The following is a 19,817-nucleotide window of genomic DNA, read 5'->3' as shown; positions in this document are numbered from 1 at the left end:
ACTGGTGACCGGTACGAAAATATTGAGACTGAAGAGTGGGCACAACGAGTTTTCTAGAGTCAGTATTTTCATGAAAATGTGGTTAATATTTGTCCGGAATGACTTAATGTCTTATACTTAACTTCAAAAACTACTACTGTAGTTAGGTTAGGTTACTTAAAATGTTTCAAGAGTTTTGGAATTCATAAAACTATGTTTCACAATAAAATTAAAATAAGAAAATTAGTTATTTTTATTTACTTATTCCAATTTAGACAATGTTCTTGTTACCTATTTATTTACTTTATATTTTTATTGATATTGCGTGTTAAACAAAATCATTTTTACAAATTTTTATTTCACAAATCGGTTAAATCTGAATGTATGTGTGAATGATATTGTTTGTATTATTACAAACAATATGATCTAGCATATGCTAGATCATTTTGTTGAAATGAGAACAAATATACCTAGATAGGGCAGATCGCCGCTTGCGCAGGTTATTGTCCTGCGCCAGCTGCTGCGCCCATCTCTCTTTTATGGGCCTGATTAAAATGTTTACGGACTCAAATACTCTACAATCAAATGAATAATGGCACTCTAATGGGTGCCACTGGGGATTTAAGACCGCAGTAATCTGACTACCGGACCTCGGACAACTAATGCAAACACACAAGAAATAATATTATAGGAACCTAGACCTACAATAATAATGATTTTTATAACAAGTTTTATGTTAAATATTTGCACATAAATAGATAGAGGTAAGACTAACATTGACTATTTACTAGGGTTTCTAGCTTATCAGTCAATCTCGATATCGTTAAATACTCCGTGTTTTGTTCTTCATTGTATCATCGCAGCACGAAAGCAATCACTTTTTACCTAACCATTGTCCAACAGCACATACTAAAATAACCCCTATTGCTTGCATGATTAGGTGGTCGTAAATGAGATTCATAGTTAATAGTTATCTTTTATAGAAATCAACACCATAAATTGTCAAGTTGGAATGCGCTTGACAGACTGTTGGTGGCAAAAAGTGACTACGCAGCTTTGGCTCTGGAGTAATCAATGCTAGTTAGGTATGTCAATTGTTCGTTTTGCGAACATTTCTAGTCGATTGTTTGCATTGTATTACTGGATTGTTTTCTTTACTTATGATTCTAACCAGCTAGATGTTAGATCATTGCTGTATCGGCATCAATGTTATTTTGTGTTGCATAGTTCACTATATAACAAACAACTGCGAATATATTTAGCCAGGGAAAAGTAACATCATAATGATATTATCTTTTATGAGTCTATTACCTGCCCTACCTAATTGCGCCTAAGCATTACCTGCATACGTTTCATACATTTCGTTCCCACGTGGTACAAATTGCGACATAATCACGACATTATGTGACTGTGGTGTGGCTAGAGACAATACGGCCCATGTTTCCCACTAGTTTAGGAACTATTAATTCATTAGCGGTAGCGATTTCATGTTTAAGGGCACACTCTCACCATCGTCAAAAGATCCGATTTCAGGAAGCCTATTCAGCCAGTCAGTGTCAGGTATTAGTGTTACATTCACATGGCTGATTTAGTGTCGATCTATAAGTACAATATCACAAGTAAGTGCACTTGTCACTGAGACAAGTCAAATAGGCCCACATGTTTAAGTTTCTTCTGACACAACAAGAGCAGTAGGTCAGAAATAAAAAAGTCGCGCTTTTTTGAGATTGAAGCTAGAAAAGCCTGCATAACCATCAATTTTTGTCTGTCCTGTCTATCTGCCTGTCTCCTTATCTTTTATGACAACCACAGTAAGTCATGTTAAAATAGTGACCTCTGTGTTGTGTTTCTCTCTCGCTTGTAACTCACACTACCATGTAATAAACGTAAAGAATGCGCACGATTGGGCATTCGTGCAAAAATCCACGATTTACCTTCGGCTCGTGCTTGCCCGGCCACGTACGTTTTTTCGATGTTACTATTACATTCGTGCTTGCACTGCGGTTGCAACAACTCGTAAAAAATTTCGTTTTCCAGTAGTTCTTCTCTAGGAACTTGTTTCTTTGCTTAATAGCTTTGTAACTTGCAGTGAATTTATTTGATTTTTAAACGGGGTCTATGTCGTTAATTCGTGTCAAAATAATTAAATGGGTTGCAGAAAACTACTAGTCACCAACGTCAATAAACAAAACACTAAATTTTGACATTGGTTTTGGCTTTATTAAACAGTTTTAGTTTTTATGCAATTCCGAGAGAGCAGCTTCCGGTTACCCGAGAGCGATTTATGCAATTCCGAATTAAATGAAAAAGAATTGGTGATGTCGAAAGCACGAAGTTCACGTGAGTTGGCTTTATGACCTAACTCCATCGGTTTTGCTATCGTTTATCAATTGAATACGAACTAATATCGTACATTCAACATGGTAAAATATGTTCATTGTTATTATTTATTTTTATCTATAAAATACTAGGCGTACCTACTCATCAGATTACAAATATAACAAGACGTACGATTTAATAATTGTGTTATATTGGATTAATTACAGATTATAAATATGTATTTGGATGATTAAATTACAATATATAACAAGAAAGTTTATCTTCAACGAATAACATCGTTACATCTTTCACATTGCTCTCAAGGATTGTGATAAACTAAAACGTCGGATGACAACAACATATTCGGATACATACTCCCTTCCCTAAGGTAAACCGACTATGTGCGAATGGTCAGCAAGCAAGGACAACTCAGGGATCAGTCAAGTAGACTTAAGTAGAGACTAACCATTGAGATAAGTTACAAAAAACCTATGTTTACATATTATAATCTTGTGACATCTAAATAGGATGAAACGAGGGCTCACGCAGTAGCGTGATAACAATATTTCGAGCTGTCAAGGAGCACCGGATTCACAATCTCGCTTACAGAATAAGCGCCAGGATCCGGTAGAAATTGGACTATTACTCCGGCGAGGCAACGGATGCGTGTGCGCACGAGCTGGCCTAAGTGGATCTTCGTGAATCGTGATACTTAGGTAGAAGTAGAGATTCATTCGAGAAAATAAGTAAAGTAAAAACTAAATTTCATAATATTGACTGGTTACATGAACTGTAAGTAGCTTAACAGTCCTACGAGTGAGATGAATCTGGTACCACACTACCCGTTAATATTCGTCAAGTTGTTTAAGCTACTTATGAACAATATTGGCTTCGTCTATTTGTCAGTTGGGTAAAAAAATAGCCAGTTACTTTCTGATTCCTTGCGTGTATTAAAGTTTTTAAGCGAGAGTATTATGTTCTTCATACACGATGTTCATACACGAAGGTACAGTAACCTTCATGAAAGAATTTCTTTAGGACAACTCGTTATAAAATCGCATTTTACGGTAATATTTCACTTACACGCATGCTGATATTTTTTCTATATAAACATAAACAGAAGATACAGCACGTCACATCGTCACAAGGTTTCACATAAAGGCTGTGAAATGACGGCGACGCTGGTTCTAATCTAACTAGGTGTTAGATGCCTTTTTATGTTTGGAAGGATATTAATATAAGTAGGTATGCAAAAAGTCAGATGAAAACAAAGACAAAACACTCTAGTACCGACTACCTTACTAACAGTGGTTGTCTAAAAGTGATGAAATCATCGACGAAAATCAACACCTGTTAGCAGTTTGCACGTAATACAGCAATCACGAAGAAGTAATTATGTCTTATTAAACTTATTAAATACTCGCATTATTGACCATTGAAAACAATCTAAAACTAAAAAAAGCTCATCATTTTGGCTGTTGCGTTGTTAATTTTGTACTTCTGTGTGTAATACATAGTTGTCAAACAATAGTTGTCACAGATGGAAGTCCAGAATAAGTAGCAATCACCATATTAATTAGTTCTTCCTGATTCTTCACCTTAAAAGGCTTCATTGCGATTTCTTAATTAATAAATAGGTACTTAATTCTCTTGAATGTAAATATTTCGTCAGGGAAAATATAATATTACATACATTCATTTAAATTTTGAATATCGAGGATCAATAGTTTATTTTTCTTCATTTGGTGGACACAATCAATGTGATATGTACTTATACTGGCCTACTGAGCCAAATAGCGCTATCTCAAAAGAAAATAATTATTACATATATGCCTACGGTAAAATAGATTATAAGTTCCTATAATGCAAATAACTCAAAAAAGAAATCGCATGTCGCTTGTCGTGGTACGCACGCGTCAGAGGTCGGGTAATAGATTAACCTATGACGTCTTGACACTAGGCGTAGCTAAATTGAATACCTGCAGTAAAAGTAACGTTTGGAAGCCTATACGCAAACCAATCAACCCACGACTTTCAAATATGACGGAATTGGTCTTTGTGTTAGCGAACGACTTGCGGTTGATTTCGATTTGAGAGCGAACGAATGCTATTGATATACTTGAGCAGACACAAATATTCAATTTTGGTCTGGTCGTCATTAGCAGAATCCTCCAAGACTTTTGATGATCGCAATGTTGAATAACAAATATTGATCATATAAATAAAGTCTATTTTTTTTATTCGGTAGACTAAAATGACATTTCATACTATGAAATGTTATTTTATGTTCATAATAGGAAATGTCATTTTAGTCTACCGAATAAAAAAATAGACTTTAAGGTACCTGGTAGATATTTAACGAATCTTAAACGAATGACGAATGCACGAAGCGATCATCATTCCACCCATTTCTACCGATTATAAGATAATAATTAAAATCACCAAGTGCTAACATGAACCTACTATTATAAACAAATAAAATTATACCGACTGCTCGTATTGATATATATCTGTTTATTTACCATTACATACCATTACATAATTGACCGAAGCGAAGCGAAGGTCTACGTTTTGACTCGGGCATTTTGCTTTCGTATGTCCGGATGTTCTCCTCTACAGGTCGCAATTCTTAACCGATTCTCGTGAAATTTTGTGACCGAATTTTATGACTAAATAAATTTTTTTTGTCAATCCGGTTTTTGGAAATTTTTAAAAATGGCGGAGTCGTGATACCTGGCGCCTAAACAAATAGTCGTATCGATATCATAAGACTTTTTTCTTTTTGAAACATGTTTACAGAGTTAATAGCAAAAAATGCAGAAAAAAATTATCGCTGGTTTAGGCGGTATTTAGATATTTAATTTTAACTAATTTTAATTTGAGAAGGAGTAGCTAAATTTCGTCAACCCATCTAAGAACTATTTGGCTCAGTTTGTAAACGTTCGCTTTTTCTGTTTGCACAGAGGGTCTGGGTTCGATCCCCAGTAATTGTATGCTGGGATATTATAACTTTTTGTATTTTTTTACACATAAATTTCGTATTGTTTTTCTTTAATTTACTATACACCGTGTTTTTATTGAATTCCGTTAACTTCGGGGTATAGTTAAGTACGTTTATAAGAACTTAATGGCATAGTTAATTTTCAAAAAAAAAATTTTTTTTTTGTTTTCTTTTTTGTTTAAAAAGTAATTAAATGTAGCATATAGCGTTGTTGTAACACGGGCATTACATTTAACTCAACCAAACAATTGAAATCTGTGACATATCAATGTCATTTCGTACATCAATCAACCGAGATTGTACTTAAGTTTAGTAGCAAATGTATGAACTCATTCTAAACACTAATCAATATGTAAGCCGGCCCTAAGGCAAGTGTACACGCTTGTAGAGGCCTTATAGTAAAAAAATAAATTATGGATTATCTCCGAAATGGACTTAATTAGAACATCGGTGTCTTTGAGAAAGTTACTTGATTTAAGCTCAGGAATGCACCCTTGAAATTAACGGAAATCAAAAAAAACACGGTGTATTTAAAGCTCTTAGCACCATGTTATTTCAAGCTCTGCTCGCGAGGTCTACAGCTCACAGAGCCACTAGTATAATTAATTATGCCCATGGCATCTCGTGTTAAAAACTCGTCAGTTTCTATGCAAATTTCCGAAAGTGTGACAGCGAAAGTGAGCACGTGTCAAGTTTTCACTTTCGTGATCCGCCGGTTTATCTGGCAGGTGTTATATTCTAATTTGACATTCACCTTGAAAAGTTGACAGTCAATGTCGATGTCTGTTACGTTTGATTTACATCAATTAGTAGGGCTTAATAAACCCTGCTTAAGGCGGGTGGGTTAGCTTTTCTGCAGTACAGCCAGTACAAACAGCACCACTCCTAACTGTACATATTATATGAGTTTATGTTTATATGACATTAACGCAAATCTTGGGCTCGTCTATTTGTACAAATTGACGCAACGTCTTGGAATCCCCTGTTTCGGCTGACTAACAGCAAACAGACGTGACTAGTCTATTATTAAAAATGACCTTTTAATATTTATTTAAACTTGACTTCTTAGACGCTAGAACGAGTCGTTCAGTTTTTTGTGACATATGGCTATTAAACAGAAAAATGACAATTCGCTACACATGTGCTCGTTAGATTACGTCACAATATTATCGACATAAAAATAAAAGTATCCGTTTTTTCGTCTTGGTCAAAAACTAGCTATTTGGGTTTTTAGCATCTTTAAGGCACTTATATCGAACGAATGTGAATGACTGGTTAAATTTATCGTGGAAAACTCTTATCTTAACAAAAGTTGCTTTAACGAACGTCAAATAAAAAAAACATACATAGCTAATAATTGTTTCTCATTGTCACCAGAGCGGGGAGACGACGGGTGCCCCTCCCGCTGTACGCAGAGGACGATGGGCACGATCTCAGCGACCTCGGCATCGGCACTTCAAGCACCAAGAGCAGCCTCAGCGAGGACTGCGACACACACAGCTTGGCTGTAAGTACTGTACGGTAAACAGAGCGGGCAGACGATGGACCCTCTTGCATCTATGCGGAGTACGATGGGCACGACCTCAGCGTCCTCGTCATCGGCACCTCAAGCACCAAGAGCAGCCTCAGCGAGGACTGCGACACACAGCTTGGCTGTAAGTACTGTACGGTAAACAGAGCGGGCAGACGATGGACCCTCTTGCATCTATGCGGAGTACGATGGGCACGACCTCAGCGTCCTCGTCATCGGCACCTCAAGCACCAAGAGCAGCCTCAGCGAGGACTGCGACACACAGCTTGGCTGTAAGTACTGTACGGTAAACAGAGCGGGCAGACGATGGACCCTCTTGCATCTATGCGGAGTACGATGAGCACGACCTCAGCGACCTCGGCATCGGCACCTCAAGCACCAAGAGCAGCCTCAGCGAGGACTGCGACACACAGCTTGGCTGTAAGTACTGTACGGTAAACAGAGCGAGCAGACGATGGACCCTCTTGCATCTATGCGGAGTACGATGAGCACGACCTCAGCGACCTCGGCATCGGCACCTCAAGCACCAAGAGCAGCCTCAGCGAGGACTGCAATGCAGCACACGCAGCTTGGCTGTACGAGTACAGTCAACCAGAAACAGACGACAAACCCTCTCGCTATACGCGGAAGATGACGGGCACGAACTCAGCGACACAAACAGCTTAAATAGCCGTAAGTACGGCATGTGGCCTTCTTCATGTTTACCGAAAAATTTGCTACAGCTGCAAATTTTTCGGTCCAGACAAGACTCTATTTGAAAATCCCATTATACTAGTATATTGTCAATACTAATCATATTTTTGTAACCTATACCATCGTTTCTAAAAATATAAAAATAATTTATCTTTTATGAATTCCAGAGCGATGGAATGGATTTAGACAAGAACCATTCAGACGTCGACAACTTGTCGAACTGCGATAACCGCAAGCTGGGCTCCAGCGCCAACGAATACGACACCTGCACGACCATGACAATCAGCTCCCCTGAACCTGAGGAGTACACTTATGAAGGAGCTATCGAGGGCTACAAGTCACGAATAATCTCCCAAACCAACAGCACTATCGTCAAAACTGTCGTTAACAATTCCAAAGAAAAGTCCCCAGATAAAATCAACGGTGACCTAAACAGAATCAGAACGTCAGTCAGCAACAAAATAGAGGAAAAAGTTTCCTCGTTCCAAAGGGAAAGAGCTGACGAACGAAATAATAACCAGAAGAAAGACCTACCTAAGGTAGATATACACAAACGAAGAGAACAGTTCGAAAGAGAAAATTCACAAGAGTCACAAAACAAACCAAAATTACCTGATATTGCAAATAAAAAGTCAATAAAAGAAAGACTTTCCAGTTTAGAAAGGTTCACGGAAGAAACACATATTCAAAAATCTACGAGCGACCTGAACAAGTTACCTACAGAAGTGAAACCACTAAAAGAGAGGCTTTTTAAACTCGAAAAGGTCAAGTCTGCATCTACAGAACCTGATAAGGCTAAAAGACATTCAAATGGAGACCTCGGTAATGCAAAGTCTTTGAAAGAGCGTCTCTCAAGTCTCAAGTCACAAACATCAGAAGAGGAAAAGATTACCAAAACTGAGGTAAAAGAAGTGTCTATGAGTCTTAAAGAGCGCCTTTCATGTTTAGACGCAGCAAAAAACAAGGAAATACCTAAGATATTGGTAGAAGAACAAATGATGGTTACGGAAAAACCAGTAGCCAAAGAAGAGGATTTTAACGATAATCTCATGCAGAGCTCATTAAAAGCCAGTTTGACAGGAATAGAAAATCAAATGCAGAGTTTCTGTCGTTCTCTTGACAGTTTAGACATTAATGGTCAAACATCACCCAGCTCTTTTGAAAGAGTTCAAAGTTTTGAAGATTTTGATTGCGCTGATATGCAGAACAACACTGCCCAAAGTGATATTGAAACTGAAGATAGTGGAATTCATACCGCACGAGACTCTGCTCCGGCAGATGATATCGCAGACTTAACACAAGTAGCTTCTCCAATAGGAGAGCCGATGGTTGAAATATCTGAATACGAGTCCTCTAACGAAGATGGTGCGATAGCATTGGAGCCAATCAAAATTGAAGAACCTATGGAAATAGTGTCTCAACCCATACAATCAATACCAGAAGACATTGTTATTGAAGAAATTGCACAAGAGGAAGCTCAGGATATCAGCAAAGCAGATTCTGATAGCGCAAGTAACTATCTTCAAGCGTTATCACAACCAGAGGAACTTAGCGTTACTGAAGAAGTGACGGAAATTCAGATGGATAAGGAAGATGAAGATACGCTTAAGAGTTTGGATAATCAGGATACTAGTGTAAGTTTGAATGAGCCGGTCTCCACGGGCTCGGAGGGTGATACGGTGGTGTTCGAGGGCAAGATGACTATTCACCTCAACTTAAACGAATTATGTAACAACAAAAACACTGGTGCTGGAAACAATACTAACGTTAAGGAAACTAGCACTACTAATGAACCTACTAACCGCAAGAGCATGCCAATGGTAACTGTCTCTAATATCACTACTACTACTAACATTTCACCAAAGAATTCCATTAAAACGCTAAAAACATTAACTGATAATCATACGCTTACTAACAATTTCACCGATGTAACGTGTACATCCGAATGCTCAGTTAAAGACTCTGTCAATCATGATCCATGTAATAACTCACGTAGTCAAACATTTAATGATAATAACATGAAAACCACTCGTGATGTTACAGCTAACATAGACGCCACGGTAAGTAGTTCGCAAGATTTTAACCCCTTCTGGCAGAAACGGACCAAACGCAACATCGAGCCCAACAGACGAAAAACTATTTTGTTCATTAATAATAAAGTAGTTACGAAAACTGTACTAAATTCGAGCGATTGTAGTGCCAAAAACAACGCCTAAACGAGGCCTAGGTTATGGTAGTCCATTCATTTTCTCATAAATTGCTGTTGACGCAAGACTGATGAGAGACCTACGAAATGGACTAATTTTTGAGTCAATATGATCTCTTGATCTCGCACACAACCTAAATATCCACATTCTATTAACAGTAATTAATGTTGTAATCATAATATATTGCTACCACTTCACAAATTTAACTATAGAACCGTAATTATCACCGTTAAGTAAAAGTGTCCAAAAACACCGTAACCTAATAAGTAATAACCATTTCACGTCTTAATTCAAATGTCATTAATTTCTACCAGCAGCATCAGCAGACCACTTCATTAATAATAAAATGTAGATTAGATTTACTCTGCATACAGGGTCATATTTTATAGTACCCATTTTGACATCATGTATAATATATTCTTATTTATATACAAATACACCATTTTAACGTAGACCCATTAGTTTCAATTTAGTTTATTTATTCTTAAACGTGATATTTGTAAATTCATTATCAAAAATATATGTTACACTGTTATGTATGGGTTTTATTTATTTTCATTCACATTAATGGAACATTCAGATTTATTAGAAAGAAAATCAGGACACGGCACTAGAGCATTATCATTAATGATATCATTGGCAAACAAGGTCGTTATCTTGTGATCATGACTTGTACACGTTAGTCTGATAAGAGCGGCCGGAGAGAGCTCATAGGTTACTTAGCTTTTAATTGCATCAGCTTGGGTGATGGGAAGGTAAGCCTATATCGTACGTAGTTTCGCTTCATTAACATCATTTGCGCTGCATGGTATGCTACTGTTTTCATTCTTCTTGCATGGGACTTTTGTTAATGTGTCATTGCGTACGTTTAATAATTGAGCAAATGAGCATATTGTTCGTATTTGCCAAATAATTTGTAATGTTCGTTTTATAATAGTATCTTAATGAACAAGAATGTTTGTGGTTTAGTTTCTGCTTTTTGGGATTTTTTTTGTTTAAATGTTAGAACAATTTTAAGTACACGTTACGTTTTTATTTATGTAATTTTCTAACTTTTCAGGTAATCGATGCATTAGAACTGGCCTTCCAAGAGCTGGACTCTGAAGACAGTTGCGTCAACAAGAGCACCATGGAAGATTCTGTAAAAGAACCAAAACATACAGAAGCTAAGACAGATGATGTCCTTGACTTTACGGAGAAGACAGTTACGCCTCTGTATGAGAACATGGACATGTTCTTCCAAAACTCGGTAGATAACGTAGCAGCTTTCCCACTAGATTTGCCTACCAATGTTATGGAACCTCCAAAAGAAAAGCCACCTCCGCCGCCTACAGAAGATGATGAACTTCTTGGCAATGTAAGTCAAAATACATTGACCTAGTAACTAGTTAAGCCCAGACTCTTTTTCATGGCTCTGTAAACAGGGAGATAGGCAAAACAGAACGTGTTTAATTATGATAACCTTGATGTAAAATTATTGTGTAAATATACATAGAGATTTTACAAAACCACTTCTATTTCGTGATTATTTTAAATTAAATCCAGAAAAGCCATTGTCGCCCATTTGAGTTTGACTCTATGGCCCCAATAAATTGTTTTTGTTTTATGTCATCTAGAAGTCCATAGGCATACTTAGGTATTCTACTTTAGATTTTTAGAGTAATCAAATTTTTATGACCAATTACAGGGTAACTTCAAGCACACAAGTTCTGCGCGTAGAATAAAGAAGGAAATCCGCAACAAACGCACCAGCTTCCTCGGCATCGAAGGCCAAGTCGACGACTACCTCGACGCTGACCTCTCCGCACCTCGGCCCGACATCACGTCCTTCCTTCAAGAGGAGACGAAGATCGAGAAACTTCTCTACAAGCGAACACTGTCTCATGACAATGCCAAGTTAAGAGACAGTAGAGATTCCGGAGTGGATGTGGATCGAGGACCGTCGGCGGAAGCGTGGTACAAGCAGTCGTCGCCGGAGACGTCGAATCCTCACAGCAGACAGAACAGTGAGGTATGTATTTTGATCAAAAGTCTAAGAACCAAGTACCTACATGTTTTTAAATTCAGCCTTTAGTTTTGATCAGAAAGTTTTAGGTACAGTTGTAATAAAATGAGGTAACACTTGTAGAGTTGTCTTAATAAATGTTACAAGCCTCAATGAAACGTTTTGAGTCTAATTTTATATTTGTCTATATTCCAGCCATACACTCACGTAACGGTAACATCAGACGAAGAAGAAACTTCAAAGAAATCTGACAATTTCGCTTCAAACTTGACCTCCAAACTGACGGACCTGGCGCAGCCTGACATCGACAATCTCGACAAGAAGCTACAGGAACAACAGGTAAACCAATAGGATGCCTAGCTAATGGAGTAAAGGTAATTTAGGTAAATAGTATACAGTGATTGTCAGAAATGTCAAAAATTATCGTATTAATTACTATAGAACCTTTTTGATCACAATCCACAGTAGAAAAATGGTTAAGCTGATTTAAAATCCGTGACTTCATGCAGTTAAATCATTTCTCAATGTAACTTTTGGGAGATTGCCTTTGTAGTATGAAAAAGAGTAATATTCCAGTAAATATATTGACTGAAAACTCTTGAATTATTAATCTGTGCAACATTGCCATCTAAACATTATCATTGTGATACTTCAGAATCAAAGAGGCTATGCAGAACTGGTTTGTTGTGTTGACAGATATCTAAGATTGTAATAAGTGCTCCATGTTCTTTCTAGAGTAGGATACCACAAGGTGCTATCTTGGGTCCAACTACCTAACTATAATTTCGAAGTACAAAATATTTCTGTATGTAGTTTATTAGATCTTCTTCTATATTTTTCGTAGTAGTAATGCTATTTGGAAGATGTTTCCTCTTAATATATATTATTGGATTGTTAGTCAAGAGTAGATCTCGTAGTGGTTTAGATTTTATTTTGGGGTAAATATTGTATTTAATTCTCATATAATTTTCAGTAGCTAGTGATTCTAGAAAATCTAGTTCTTAATGAGCACTGTAAATTTTAAGCACTAGTGTTTTTCTTTAAACCTAGTTTCTGCTAAGTGCTTTGAGTATGATCATAGATGAGCAAGTAAAGTTGGCACTATGCCACCTGAAAATAAGTTGATAAACGACTTTATAATGTTTATGACTCAAAGTCCTTAGCAAAAATTGTGTTCATGTGCACTATTATTTTATATTATTTCATGGTAATTGGTACATTCTATGTAAAGCTGCCAAACTAACAAAACCTGCTTTTCTAATGCTTTTATTGTATTTAAAACACAATTATTTATGTATCGAGAATGATTTTGCTCGTTATGTATTGTAGGAAAGTAGTTTTGGTTAGTCGAAGTATGTCATTTTAGCGATTAAATAAAAAATATTTATGTTACTATATTACTGCCTTTTATTTATAAATATTACGCACCTTTGTAGAATATGTAGTATACAATGCATGGTAATATTTCTTACTAGCGCTGTTTTTCCTGCTATACGACATGTTTTACTTCATTTCAAACCCATTACATAATCATTACCGAAACATTTTACAATGGAATCATAATCAATTAATATTTTGTGTTAACTGAATAATAATTGTATCTAACATTTATGATTCCATAAACGAGTGTCTGATATTTTGTGTAAATAACATTAACAAGATGGCCGCCCTTGCAGGGACGCACTAACGAGGATTGGCCTGACGGGCACGACGATGCTCACACAAAGGTGACTGACATGTTTTACACTAAAAACTCACACTCACACATTCGGTTCACATACCTACATATTATTATTGTTTCATCCATTCATTCTTCACTATTTAATACCTTATATAATTCATTATTAAAGCTTGTCTCTTATGAGCTAAACTGCTCGGAAATCGCCTGATATCCCTCTTTATGTTTGTAAAATTTCTAATGGAATGATCTATTAGTATTACGTTTTAACAATGCTTCGAACTGGTGTCGAATAGATTTTACAAGGCACAATGAAGAAAGTAATAAAATAATGGTAGGTACCCTAAAAAAGACAGAAATTCGTTATAAAAAAAGAAATTCACAAAGAAGAGAGTAGAAGTCTTTTATAGCCGAAACTATGCAGGTGAGTTACTTTTAGTTTGTGATTGACACACAGTTTTCATACGTGTGATTTTCTATCTTAGCGTTAATAGAATAAGGTCGATGTTTGAAGCACGCACCCGGTAGGATGATTCTTGAAGACTTTATGATTATTACGATAAGGTATAAAACCATTTGTCAATCGTAAGCTAGTGGTAACCAAGGTGTATGTTAACCGAAATGTTCGAAAACTTTAACACAATGCACGCTAGTATAAGCCTTGCACTAAAAAACTAACAAAACAGACTACAAAACTAATGCCAAATTCCTAACTAGGAGGTTCTGCGTTTTGAACGAGAACTTTTGCAATTGGAACAAGAAGAGTTAAGAAGACAGCGAGATAATTTAATGAGGGATCAGACAAGGATCATCCAGAAATCTGTTCAGGATGTATCCGAGAAACCACCTCTAAGGAAGGCTGCTAGTGAAAATCATCGACACTCAATGCCCAACTTACTAGTAAATGAGCCCTATACTCCTGTGGAGCCTCAGCCAGAAGTGAAATATGATGAGAGTATAAAAAGGAAGCCATTTGTGTCGGAAGAGCATATACAGAGGCATTTTGGTGTGGAAGAGAGTCGGAAGGTGTTGTATGAAGACAGCAAGGAAGATGTAAGGAGACGGCCGCCGCAGCCTGTTCTACCCCCGAAACCAAGGACTCGGGAGTCCATTGAAAGAGAGATTACTATGAGGTAATTCTAAAAGTGTTTACAAAAGTTTAATTCTAGCGAAACCCTTCAATCAATTATTTGATCGAACAAGCTTTGAAGTATCAATACTAAGTTAGTTACTTAACTGTATTTGTAAACTAATAATTACAGGAGTAGCAGAGTGCCGTCAGCGGTGGAATATGCCAACGTAGAGCGCACGGCGCATGTGCAGCTACGATGTAAGCCTGCGCCGGCGCCTGCTCCGGTGATGCCTAATGGCAACTACCATCCTATGACTCGACATACCTTACAGGTGAGAATAACTTCGACAGCATTTTAGACTAGATTTGGACAAAATCGTGCAATAAAAGCCATATGTCACCGTGCAATAAAACTTATAATTTGACTCCAGAAAACTTTCAAAGTACGAGAAGCTTCTCGTCTCATGTAGCTACATATATCTTCAATATTGCTTCAAACATTGAACGTTGTCAAAATGGCGAATACCATGCAAGTGTTTGATCGTTAATTTTCTTTTCCAAATTGTTTTAACAGTAAGGGTAAATACTTTATAAAACTGTAAAGGAAGCACATATACCCGCCTCTCGAAATTACACAATTATTAATAATTACGGTGCCAATTTGGAGCTATAGTTATCCTCGACATGTATATTTCAGGCACTAAGCGCAGCTCCAACGCCGAAGCTGATCTCGGGAAATGAATGGCTGGCGCAGCGTGCGCGCAAACCTGCGGGGTACAACTACAACCAGCATTGGCTCATACAGGTCAGTTTACGAGCTAGGATCAAGGAGATAGTCCGTCTTAGCTAACTCATCATGACTCCGACAGAACAAAGTGTGGAGTGTCATTATAAACGTCACATCTTCACAATTGTCGTTTGTGATGACATCCACACTTTGTTCTGTCCTTGTTAAGTCCGTGCAGAATTAGCTTGGTCCGACTTAATAGATATGCAAGGGAAATGGAAAATGCGAGAGAGATCGCGACAGATCTGACGAGATTGGCTAGATGAAACAAGAGGAAAGTCGGTTGATGTACCTAACCAATAATCCTGTGGAAGTTAAGACGTTACGTACTCTCTGAAAAGACGTCATATTCATGATTCACATATAAACCGTTTTCTTCATTGATAAATTGGTCGTTTTTTATTTAAACCAAAAGTCCAACCGGACGTCTGAAAATTTCTAGATAATTAGAGTCAGATACATCGCGTATGGTTGATAGGTAGTTAACGTAAGTGTGATTTCAGGAGGCAGAACAAAGGCGTATAGACGAGCAACGAAGCAAACTGCGCGCCGCGCAGAGGCACTCCTACCATCAGGACATGCCAGCCTCGGCGCTACTCAACATGCATCACATTAGCACAAGGTACTTACAAGAACCTTAACCTTATGTCGTTGTTATAACTCATATAATTGGCACTCTACTGTGCCGAGATTGTGTGATGTCACTTCAGTAAATGTGAGTGAGATTCTAATACTGAGGGATAAAGTCAACGTAGACGTCCTGGGGCCCATTTCTCGAACGATATTAGTCTAATATTATTGGTGTATTGTCATGGCAACCCATACGATTTGACAGTTTGTGGACTAATAATACTAGTCTAATATCGTTCGAGAAATGGGCCCCATGTATTGTAACATTGAGAGTATAATAGCCTACATTTTTACGGGCTGCTTATGCATTATTAGCAGAACGGATTCATTTTACTAGGAAACGCAATAACCTAAATATAAAACTTGCCGTTGTTGGAATTTCTTAATTATGATTGCGTTACTTTTCAGCCAACAACATTTGCCGCAAGAATACAAACGTCTAATACGCGCCGATACGGACCGGCCGACCGTGCCCCCTCCCATCCGGCCCGAACCTCCGCTCAGAACCACCTCCTCCCCGAGGGAGCTCCGGGAACTCAGACCAGACATTAGAGAACAATCCCGAACGCAGACCTCGCCTAACGCCAAGATCTCGCCTAGGATAGAAAGCTTGGAGAAGAGAGAAGCGAAGAGTGACCCGAGAGAAGATAAGCTGCTGAGCGTGAGCGGGAGAAGAAAGTGCTCGCATTGTGGAGAGGAATTAGGCAAGTCTCACTTTGTTATAACCAAACTTCATGTATGAAGCTCGCGTGATGTGCAGAATCAGGTCAATTGAATACTTTGAGTGACCTAGGCCTCCAGTGCCAGGTCTGTCTTGGTCAGTTAGAATATGATATATAGGTAGGTATTAATTTCAGTTTATAAAAAAATATGATTTCTTCACTAGTTGCATCAGAGTTACAAATGTTTAATTGTATTGGTCTGGTCTATGTGCAGGTCGCGGGGCCGCCATGATAATAGAGTCGCTGTCGCTGTGCTACCACGTGTGGTGCTTCACGTGCGCGGTGTGCGGCGCGGCGCTGGGCGACGGCCGCGCCGGCGCCGACGTGCGCGTGCGCGCGCGCCGCCTGCACTGCCACCACTGCTACAGCGGCGACGACGGCCGCAAGTACAGCGCTGTCTAGTAGTGCTCCACTACAGTAGCTTACAGTGTACGTGATCGATGAGTGCAGAGGACTATATTAATTCTACAAATTTGTTGTTTGAATTTTGACCTTGACTGCACTTTCTCAATTTATTGGTTCATCTACAGGCTGCTCTTTGAAGTGCTTAAGGTATGAACAGACAAATCCCCGTGGCTCGATTATTCGGCCGATGATACAATATCGTAGATGTTTATTCGCCGTGCGTGAATCACGTGATTTTGTTTGTTTTAATTATCTAAGTACCTAAAAACAGACAGTAAATATCCAAATATGTAAATTAACGTTCGCCTTCAAAATAAAAATGTACCTGAGCTTATTGTAGTCATATTAAAATCTTCGTTGTTATTTCCTTCAACTTGCAGTTTTTGTAAGAGCTGTACTAACTAAGGCTGAAAGAAACTGACGAAGATTAAAAAGATTATGACGATTTAGGTACGATGTAAGTTCAAGGGCTTGAAATAATATAGCCATAAAAAAAGTTTAATTGTAAAGCTGCACCATTCAAGTTTGCAACTAGGTATACTGGATATGTAGTATACGGTCCTCAGTTTCATTTGCGGCTACTATACATGAGCGGCAAACTTGAATTGGGTAAGTATTATATGGAATGGAAGTAGCAGGAACATTATATGGCACAGCGACAACGGCTTCGGCAGCCTGTCGCTGTTTGTCAGTTTTTCTGTTCGTACTCATCTCCAAAACGTCTCGGCGACTCAGCTAGCTTCTGAGTCCGCTATGCACGCTTTTGTATTTTAACCGTATTTTAGTACACAATGCACATAGGTTTGGTTTGTTATGGTCTTGTAATAAATCTTAATGCAAAATATGATTTAGAGAAATGTATTTTGTGATTGTTGAATTCATGAGTTTAGTCTTCATATATGATGCCAATCACTAATTCATTGTTATCTGCAAAGTATTGTAGGATTATAATATTAGATATCATAGGTTTGAAGGTGTTCCGTCATGTGGTCATGTCATAGACAGTAGGTATGCTGCAAGAAAACGGCCTGAGGCAGGTGATTCGCGCTATTGCAAGAAATAAAGCACTCTTCAGAAAGAGGCAAATAGCATACCCACACCAATAAACGATCATCTTGGCAGCTTTGTAATTTTGCACTTTTTTCGTTTCCGACTTTTTGTGCCATGTAAAGTTTTTTTCTTTTGATTATAGCAAGAAAGTAACACGTTTACTTATACGTTATTAATAAACACTGAACATGAGTAAGTTTGCACATAATATATCGAGTTATTTCATTTTAAATGGCACTATTGTCCTGTGAAAGAGGCCTGAATGTAGATATGCCTTTTTACACAATGCATTATTGTTAAAAAGAACAACAAAGTAAATTGTAATATTTTGTAAATAGATTTAATTTATGTCGTAGAATATGTTACAGGTTAGCTTTAATAGGTAGTATTTTAGTGTAAAAGAGACATTTAATCCAAATATGTGTATGATTTAATATTTTGTATAGAAAAATCTATAATGATTATTTTGTACTTCTCCACGTCTTAACGTCTAATTTTGATTTTGTTTTGAACTATACCTACTCTTCGAATATTGTTCAGGTTATTAGACTTTTCTACTCTAATGCGTATATTTTTAATAAGTATATATGATGGTGAGAAGCTCCAACTCCAAACTATGTAACAATAAATATTTCTGGTTTAACAGTTTGTTTTATTTTACTAAATACCTCTTTAATTATAAATTTATAATATCTTAAATTGGATGTAGTAACAATAAAATGAGACTTTTGTATCATTGTGCCTTGTGTTAATGACAGGTACATAATGACAATAGCAACACACCTCAATATTAAAGGAAAATCCTAAGTGCAATTATTACAGTTAGCATCAAAAGTAGCGTATTACTCCCTTATTCATAAAACTTTACGGGCCTGATTTAGTTACATTATGTTTTATCCCTTTCTTCCAAATACATAAGTCAAAATGACAGACGATTATTAGCTAATTGAGGTTTGTAGCGCGTTTATGAATAAGGGGGTCAGAATAATCTGACCATAAGGTCAAAAGTATCAACAATACAGCTTAACAAAAAGGTACTTAGTCATTACTTTTGAACGCGAACAGTCGAGATATATATGGAAAAGTATTCAAGGGTGGCAGCTAATTTTGGCGTGTTGTTTCATACGCAACTATTGATGCTGACTGTACCCCTGCAAAGGGGCTATTCATAAATTACGTCATTTCAAATTAGGGGGGGGGGGGGTCTGGACATCGGATGACGGTAGCATGAAGTAGGAGGAAATGGGGTCATTTGAAGCATGATTTTTGGATGATTATAGGGGGGGGGGGGTCAAAAATCGCCAAAAATCGATGACGTAATTTATGGACAGCCCCAAAGGATACACTGACCACAGATCTGATATGCACAGAAGTTGTTTTGGAAAAGGACTTAACTACTAGATTTTCAATGGCATAATAAAAGTAAGACAACTACTACAATGACATTCTAATTGGATGCGAATAACAACGGCCAACATTTTTTACCAGTGAGATCCGGCTTATATTTTATGAATTTTATGATACTGAACAACCTCTAACCTACATTACAAGAAGATTAGAATTCATAACATAAGGCATCATGTTTTATCAACTACTTAATCTAATCTAGGGAGGCAAAAAATGTCGTTGATGGACGAGTCAGGTGCTCTGCACAGTCGACGTTAAAAACATGTTTTTTTACGGCTTAAATAACACAAGAAGCTGCGGAAGTGTTAACATATTTTTGACATTGACTGCA

The 19,817-nt window shown here is 37.5% G+C and overlaps 1 protein-coding gene across 1 annotated transcript in view; it reads left to right on the top strand.

Annotated features, from left to right (window-relative positions):
• Positions 1-18,722, top strand: part of LOC134796395 (uncharacterized) — a 108,721-nt gene extending 89,999 nt beyond the window's left edge. The window contains exons 5-16 of the mRNA XM_063768596.1: positions 6,677-6,806; positions 7,691-9,343; positions 10,791-11,087; positions 11,418-11,741; positions 11,931-12,074; positions 13,412-13,462; positions 14,131-14,546; positions 14,676-14,817; positions 15,183-15,290; positions 15,776-15,894; positions 16,311-16,606; positions 16,839-18,722. Of these exons, the coding sequence (XP_063624666.1) occupies positions 6,677-6,806; positions 7,691-9,343; positions 10,791-11,087; positions 11,418-11,741; positions 11,931-12,074; positions 13,412-13,462; positions 14,131-14,546; positions 14,676-14,817; positions 15,183-15,290; positions 15,776-15,894; positions 16,311-16,606; positions 16,839-17,026 (3,868 nt within the window). The 3' untranslated portion in view covers positions 17,027-18,722. The remainder of the gene's footprint in view (positions 1-6,676; positions 6,807-7,690; positions 9,344-10,790; positions 11,088-11,417; positions 11,742-11,930; positions 12,075-13,411; positions 13,463-14,130; positions 14,547-14,675; positions 14,818-15,182; positions 15,291-15,775; positions 15,895-16,310; positions 16,607-16,838) is intronic.
• The last annotated feature ends 1,095 nt before the right edge of the window (positions 18,723-19,817 follow it).

This window comes from Cydia splendana, chromosome 1 (genome assembly GCF_910591565.1).
Source record: "Cydia splendana chromosome 1, ilCydSple1.2, whole genome shotgun sequence".
NCBI lineage: Eukaryota > Metazoa > Arthropoda > Insecta > Lepidoptera > Tortricidae > Cydia > Cydia splendana.
This window is presented reverse-complemented; position numbering and strand designations above follow the sequence as displayed.